The 8135-nt window shown below is 41.2% G+C and overlaps 1 protein-coding gene across 1 annotated transcript in view; it reads right to left on the reverse strand.

Annotated features, from left to right (window-relative positions):
• The window catches only part of fbn1 (fibrillin 1), a 116574-nt gene that overhangs the window by 24116 nt on the left and 84323 nt on the right, over positions 1-8135 (reverse strand). Inside the window, exons 36-37 of the mRNA XM_046864307.1 lie at positions 5600-5722; positions 3644-3766 (exon numbers count right to left, since the gene is read on the reverse strand). Coding sequence (XP_046720263.1) covers positions 3644-3766; positions 5600-5722 — 246 coding nt within the window. The remainder of the gene's footprint in view (positions 1-3643; positions 3767-5599; positions 5723-8135) is intronic.

The raw sequence follows: 8135 nt of genomic DNA on the forward strand, positions 1-8135 counted from the left end.
TATCACCACATGATCACATAAAGTCCTGGGCTGTATCCCAATCTGTCAATAAATACCACGAATAGTGGTCCACTGAAGCCTGTGAGCTTTTCTTCACTGGAAATATTGCTTTAGTTGTGTTCCCAAGTGCCCACGTCCTCTTTCCAACAGTGTTCATGTGACCACAAATTTTTAAATCCCTGGTCTGTGTGATGATGTGGTGGACATGGTAGGTGTGGTGGATGTGGTGGACGTGGTGAATGTGATGGACATGGTGTGTATGATGGATATTGTGGGTGTGGTGGATGTGATGGACATGGTGGATGTGGTGAGTGTGGTGGATGTGCATGGACTGATGGGCGTGGTGGATGTGATAGACGTGGTGGGTGTGATGGACTGGTGGGTGCGGCGGAAGTGTTGGATGTGATAAACGTTGTGAGTGTGATGGACTAGTGAGTGTGGTGGACATGGTGGGATGTGATAGACCTGGTGGGTGTGGTAGAGGTTATAGACGTAAGGGATGTGGTGGGTGTGATGGACTGATGGGTGCGGTGGATGTGATAGATGTGTTTGGTGTGGTGGATGTGAAGGATGTGGCGGGGTGTTGGAGTAAGTGCAGAATTAAGCTTCAGTTAGTTCAGAATGCAGCAACAAGTGTCCTCACTAGATCTAGAAAATATGATCACATCAGCCCTGTTTTAATCATCTACACTGCTCCCAATTACATCTCACACTGATTATAAAATACTACTACTGAGGTATAAAGCACTTAACGCTCTCACGCCGCAGTATCTGAGTGAACTTCTGTACCAGTATGATCCTTCACGCCTACTTAGATCAAAAGGTGCAGGCTATTTGTTGGTACCTCAAATAATGAAGACTCCAGCAGGGGGCAGATGTTTCTCTTATAAACCCCACAGTTATGGAACAACCTTCCAATCAGTGTTCGGGACTCAGACACAGTCTCAGTGTTCAAGTCGAGGCTGAACACATATTTATTTAGTGGAGTCTTTAGTCAGTAGGTGTTTGTGAGGTAAAGGAGCAGATCTGGAGGGAGCATGGATATGGAGTGTTTGGTGAACTGGGATATTTGGATGCTGTCGTCGCCTCACTCTCACACGTTCACTCAGGTTTGTTGATGGTGGTGTGGTGGGTCGTCTCTTATCCCAGAGATCCTCATGTCTGTGTTTCCTTCTGGTTCTCCCTTTTAGTTCTTCTGCTGCTGCTTGCCGGAGTCCAAACTGCACAGTGACATTAACTTTCATACAACAATCAGGAGACTTAATAATCCATATCCTTCTCTCTCCCCCTCTTCACTGTGTCCACCATAATCCAAAGATTTAGAAAAGAGAACAGGTAATGACCTTTTTTTGACATTATAGTACAGTATGTAAATGTTGACAGCAATTACTGTATGACAGACTATATACTGTACAACAGTATGCTGTAAGTAAATATATGTTTCAGAACATCACTGTACCAATGTACAGTAGTATTGTAATGGAGGGTTGGTCTAACTGTTTGTAGGCCATGTATATTTTTGGTAAATATTCCATGTATATTTTTGGTAACTCCATATTCTCTTTTTGTAGAATTGAAAGACTGCCACATGGGGGTGAGAGGACATGTATGTTCTCCCCCACCAAGAGATATGGTCTGTGAGAACAATGCCATTAAACTGAGTGAAATTCAGTAGATCATTGAGGACCATGTAAATTATAAGGGTATCATCAGTGTCAGCCTCTCTACTGTTGATCGTGTCCTCAAGCGCAACAGACTGCGCATGAAACAGCTATACAGAGTGCCCTTTGATCTCAACTCAGACAGAGCTAAAGAGCAAAGATTCCAGTATGTACAGGTTGGCATATATCCAGACACATTCAATGTTGATTACTCTAAGTAGTGATTTACTGTAGTGGCCTAAATCACTTTTTCCGTATCACTTACAAAACTATATCTATTTCTACAGAGGGTTCTTCAACTGGATGCAATAGAAAGACCCCATGAATACGTGTACATGGATGAAGCTGGGTTTAATCTCACCAAAAGGAGACGGAGAGGCCGTAATGTGATTGGCCATCGGGCCATTGTTGGTGTTCCTGGGCAGCGTGGTGGCAATGTCACATTATGTGCTGCCATCAGCAATCATGGGGTTGTCCACCATCATGCCAACCTGGGGCCCTACAACACTCACCAGCTCCTCATTTTCCTCAATCACATGCGAGATGCTCTGTTAGAGAGTGGTTCAATATGAACCAAGGTTTTATCAATCTTTGCCTTCCACCGTACTCCCCTTTCCTAAACCCCATTAAGGAATTATTCTCCTCATGGCGGTGGAAGGTATATGATCGGCAACCTTACACCAGGGTACATCTCCTGCAAGCCATGGGACTTGCCTGTGGTGACATAGGTGTGGAGGCATGCCAAGCCTGGATACGGCATGCCAGGGTTTTTTTCCCCCGTTGCCTGGCCAGACAAAATGTGGCCTGTGATGTGGATGAAGTCCTGTGGCCTGACCCAGTACGGAGACATGATGCTGTGGCTGAGTAATGCACTTTTTGTATATTTTTGTACTTTATTTTTCCATGGGTTTGCTGTACACAAGTGGAAACGCATAAGATTTCTGTTTGTTTTTACAAGTGCTATGTGTAAATGCACAAGATTTCTGTTTTGTCTTTTTTGTACAAGTGCTAAATGCACAGGTTTTTTTTGTTTTGCAACATGCATTTAGCCTACAGTGAACAATAAACATTTATTTCTCCAGCTTGATGTCCTGAGCATTGTGTTTTCTATTTTTCTACGTAGTGTTTAGTGACTGTTCTGTATTGATTTAAATTTTGATTGACTCGGGGCACGATTTGACAACATAGTTCAGTTTTGAGCACAGATTGAACTGTTTTGAGGTGAAAGTTTGGTTTTGCAAGAAGAGTCTGAGGTTTTGTAAATGTAGCTTGAGAATTGGGTTTTGTGTTCACAGTTTAGAGAAAAGGAGAGCAGCTTTCAAGAAATGTGTCTTAGCAATGGAGAAAAACTGTAATATGAACAGTCTGCTACACTGACTCAGGACTACAGTTTGCTCTGATCTCCATCACTGCACCTCAACATTGTTTATCTGTAATAAATGGACATTCGGTGGAACCCAGATGAGGATGAGGTTCCCTCTTGAGTCTGGTTCCTCTCAAGGTTTCTTCCTTCTGCATCTCAGGGAGTTTTTCCTTCACCACAGTCTCCACTGACTTGTTCATCAGGGACAAATTTACACTTATAAAGAACATCTTCATTTTTATCACCACATTATCTGTGTAAAGCTGCTCTGAGACAATGTTCATTATTAAAAACGCAACACAAATTAACATGAATTGAATTGAATGTGATGGATGTGAAGGACATGCTGGGTGTGGTGGATTTTGTGGACGTGATGGATGTGATTGCGGTGATGGGCATTGTGGGTGTGGTGGACATGGTGGATATGATAGAGGTGAAGACTTGGTTGGTGTGGTGGATGTGAAGGAGGTGGTGGGTGTCGTGGATGTGGTGCACGTGCTGGGTGTGGTGGGTGGTATGGATGTGATGGACATGTTTGGGTGGTATATGTGGTGGATGTAGTGCATGTGATGGATGTGATGGTGTGGTGGACATGGTGGATGTGGTTCCAGTTTCTTACCCACACAGCCCACTCCTGTGGGGTTAAGCTGGAAGTCAGGGGGGCAGTTACAGATGTAGCTACCTGGAGTATTGACACAAATCCCGCTGATACATGTGTTGGGGTCTGCACATTCATTTATATCTGAAACACACACACACACACACACACACACACACACACACACACATTCATTTACATTTACATTAATGTTTATGGTATTTGGAAGACACCTCTTTCTCCAGTCTCCACATTCTCTGTTAATACATTTATGTTTTTGTTTCATCAACAAAGAATCACACCCTGAATGATCACACCCTTATTCATCACAACCTTATTCATCACATTTAGCAGATGCCCTTATCCAGAGCGACGTACAAAAGTGCTTAGAGTCTCTATTAATGAATAAATCTACACTGTACACCAGATTACAAACTTAATATAAATATAACTCTTGAATTCTACAAACTTGGAAAGTGCTAATTTAAGTGTTTCAGGAAGATGAAGGTCTTCAGTCGTCGCTTAAAGATAATCAGGGACTCTGCTGTACGGACATCTAGGGGAAGTTCATTCCACCACCTCGGTGCCAGAACAGAGAAGAGCCTTGAAGTGTACTTACCTTTCATTCTGAGAGAAGGAGGTACCAGTGGAGCAGTGCTGGAGGATCTCAGACAGCGTGGTGCAGTGCGAGATGTGATGAGGTCACTGAGGTATGATGGTGCTGGTCCATTTTTGGCCTTGTAGGCATCATCAGTGTTTTGAATCTGATACGTGCAGCTACTGGAAGCCAGTGAAGGGAGCGCAGCAGTGGGGTGGTGTGGAAGAGAACTTGGGCAGATTGAACACAAGTCGTGCAGCTGCATTTTGGATCATTTGCAGTGGATGAATAGCGTTCAGGGAAGACCTGCCAGCAGAGAGCTGCAGTAGTCAAGTCTTGAAATGACAAGAGACTGAACAAGCACCTGGGCAGCCTGTATGGTAGAAATGGTCGCATCCTTTGGATGTTGTAGAGAAGAAATCGACAGGAACGAGCCACATTAGCGACATGTGAGAAGAAGGACAGTTCATTGTCCATAGCAAGGCCCTTAATCATCACACCCTGAATCACATGTCAAACTTAAGGATTTTATATAAATCTATTATTATTGTTATTAATGTCCCGGCATATGAAGCGCTAATAAACACAAACTACAGATCCCATAATGCAGCGCTTTAGCTCCCTTACCGAACGCTAGACTACCTGAGAACATTCCAGCATCAATCAGGTCGAGCTTCTGTTGACGTATTTAACCCTATTGTACAGTTATTGTGAAAAAGCGCCTCACAGTGGTGAAGAGAAAAGTGGATTCTGAAAACAGAGCCTTTCAAAACCGATGGGATTTACATGTAAAGTATTTATCCAAAATGATTTACATTTATCCATTCATTTAGCTGTGGGGTTAAGGGCCTTGCTCAGGATTGGAAGCTTGGTGTGGCTGGGATTTGAACCTTAACCTGTTAACCTTCATCCCTGTTTTTGGGTCTCACAGCTGAAAAGGACCTAACTTTAAATGTTAACAGTTCCTGAAAAAAGTGCACAATTTAAACACATGCGCAATTTAAATATCTTTATAAAGAATGATGAATGTTGAATAATTTGGAGATGGCCTTATAACCCTTGCTGAAGTGATGATTAATAGCAATGTTAGGGCTAATGTTCTTTCTAATTTCTAATAATCTTGATGTCACCCAATGAGGATGAGGTTCCCCTTTTGAGTCTGGTTCCTCTCAAGGTTTCTTCCTCATAACATCTAAGGGAGTTTTTCCTTGCCACAGTTGCCATGGCTGCTCATCAGGGATAAACACACACCATTCACCTTCACTGTTGATTTCTGTAAAGCTGCTTTGAGACAATGTCTGTTGTGAAAAGCGCTATACAAATAAACTTGACTTGACGACTTAATTAGCATGATAAAAAAATCTAATAAAAGTGTGTACCTGTACAGTTTCCTCCGCTGCGGTCCAGCTCATAGCCAACATGACACACACATCTGAACAAACCCGGAATATTTTGACAGCGCCCATTCACACAGATATCAGCAAACGTACACTCATCAATGTCTGTAAACAAGCAGAGACAAAAACATTTAATTACATCAGCATATCTGTACCACACATCTGCAAAACACATCTGTATCTCACATAACACATTTCTCCATCCTGCATAATAAAGTGCACTAAATATGGCATCATATTCACATGTTCATGTTCATGTCATAGTGCACTTTGGATTAAAAAACACAAAGCCACAGAATCTCTGACCTACAAATCATTTAATAAACTCTGATCAAAGAAATAAAATAAAGTGTACTGAGTGCAGTGTAGGAGACCGCGTCCCAAACTGAACCCCAGTCACTCAAATCATCATCATCATCATCATCATCATCATCATCATCATAAATTACTCCAAACATCTTCCTCCAGCACTGAGGAGGCATCTAATTCTTATTTACACACACATCAATTAATCCTGACTTTACTGCAGGTACCGATATCACCTGTGATAACACTCATCCATCCATCCATCCATCCATCCATCCATCCATCCATCCATCCATCCATCTAATACAGATTCATATAGAGTACAACATATAGAAATGCTTTTTACAACTGTCCAACATCTAAACATAAAAATAGAATGTAAAAATAGAATAAAGAAAAATAAATGAAGTATTATAAAATAAAATAAAAATAAAGTATAAAGGTATATTATCTAATCTCGTTTAAAATTTGCCTTAGTCATTGCATTTCTACGTCACCACGTTACCGTGTTAAGCGTACTTTCACGTCAGCTACAGCACCGCGTTTATTAATAATCTTCCGATATTACGATATTAGATAGATCTCCGTCAGACCCCGCAGAGCTCGACTGGGCCACTGAACATCTAGAAACAACGTTACGTTACACTCTAGATGATGTAGCTCCCCTTAAGACCAAAATGATCAGGGAGAAAAAATTAGCACAGTGGTATAATGATCATACGCGCACCTTAAAACAGACCACTCGAAAATTAGAGCGTAAATGGCGTCAAACAAAATTAACAGTATTTCAAATAGCATGGAAGGAGAGCCTCTAAATTATAGAAAATCTCTTAGTGCTGCTAGATCAGCATATTTCTCCACCCTCATAGAAAATAACAAGCATAATCCTAGATTTTTATTCAGCACGGTAGCAAAATTAACAGGAATAAAAGCACTGCACTAACATGCACACCATCAATAGGTAGTAATGATTTCATGAACTTTTTTAATAATAAAATTGAAAACATCAGGCAAGAAATCCAGACGGTTAATATAAATCCAAATTATTTTACAAGTAACCCTGTAGACAGCAGTGTCATTATAGCAGACAATCAACTACAAAGCTTCACTCCTATTCATGAGAGTGACTTAATTTCATTAATCTCCTCATCAAAATCATCAACCTGCATTCTCGATCCCTTGCCTACTAGTTTCTTTAAACAGATAGCTCCAGAGGTAATCAAACCTGTTTTAAAAATAATTAACTCTTCCATTAGCACTGGTTATGTACCTAAATCCTTCAAACTGGCAGTTATCCACCCCCTTATTAAGAAACCTGACCTTGACCCATGTCAGTTGTCCAACTACAGACCGATATCAAATCTCCCCTTTATATCCAAAATTTTAGAAAAGGTTGTAGCACAGCAGTTATGCTCACATCTGCTTATGAATAACATTTTGAAATGTATCAGTCAGGATTTCGCCTCATCATAGCACAGAGACGGCGCTAGTTAAGGTGGTAAATGACCTGTTATTGGCCTCTGATCAGGGTTTTGTCTCCTTACTTGTTTTGCTCGACCTTAGTGCAGCTTTTGACACCATTGATCACACTATACTGCTTGCTAGACTTGAGAATGTTGTAGGAATAAAGGAACAGCTCTCTCTTGGCTCAGGTCTTATTTGACTGATCGCTATCAGTTTGTGGATGTAAATGGTGAGTTCTCCACTCTATGAGGTAAAGTTTGGTGTTCCTCAAGGATCTGTCTTAGGCCCACTGCTTTTCTCTTTATATATGCTGCCTCTTGGTGAAATTATTCATAAACATGGGATTCGCTTCCATTGCTATGCTGATGACACACAGCTGTATATTTCAGCAAAGCCAGATGAGAGAGATCAGCTTAACAATGTTGAGAAGTGTGTAAAGGACATTAGACAGTGGATGCTTAATAACTTTCTTCTGCTCAACTCAGATAAGACGGAAGTACTTTTACTAGGACCACATGCAGCTAGAAGTAAACTTTCCGATTACGTAGCATCTCTGGATGGTGTTTCTGTTTCAGCATGTACGGCTGTCAAAGACCTTGGTGTGATTATTGACCCGAGTCTTTCCTTTGAGTCTCACGTGAATAATATCACCAGAATCGCCTTCTTTCACCTTAGAAATATTGCTAAAATTAGAAATATGATGTCGTTACAGGATGCAGAAAACTAGTTCATGCTTTTGTTACTTCTA

Source organism: Silurus meridionalis, chromosome 13, assembly GCF_014805685.1.
Source record: "Silurus meridionalis isolate SWU-2019-XX chromosome 13, ASM1480568v1, whole genome shotgun sequence".
In the NCBI taxonomy this organism is placed as follows: domain Eukaryota; kingdom Metazoa; phylum Chordata; class Actinopteri; order Siluriformes; family Siluridae; genus Silurus; species Silurus meridionalis.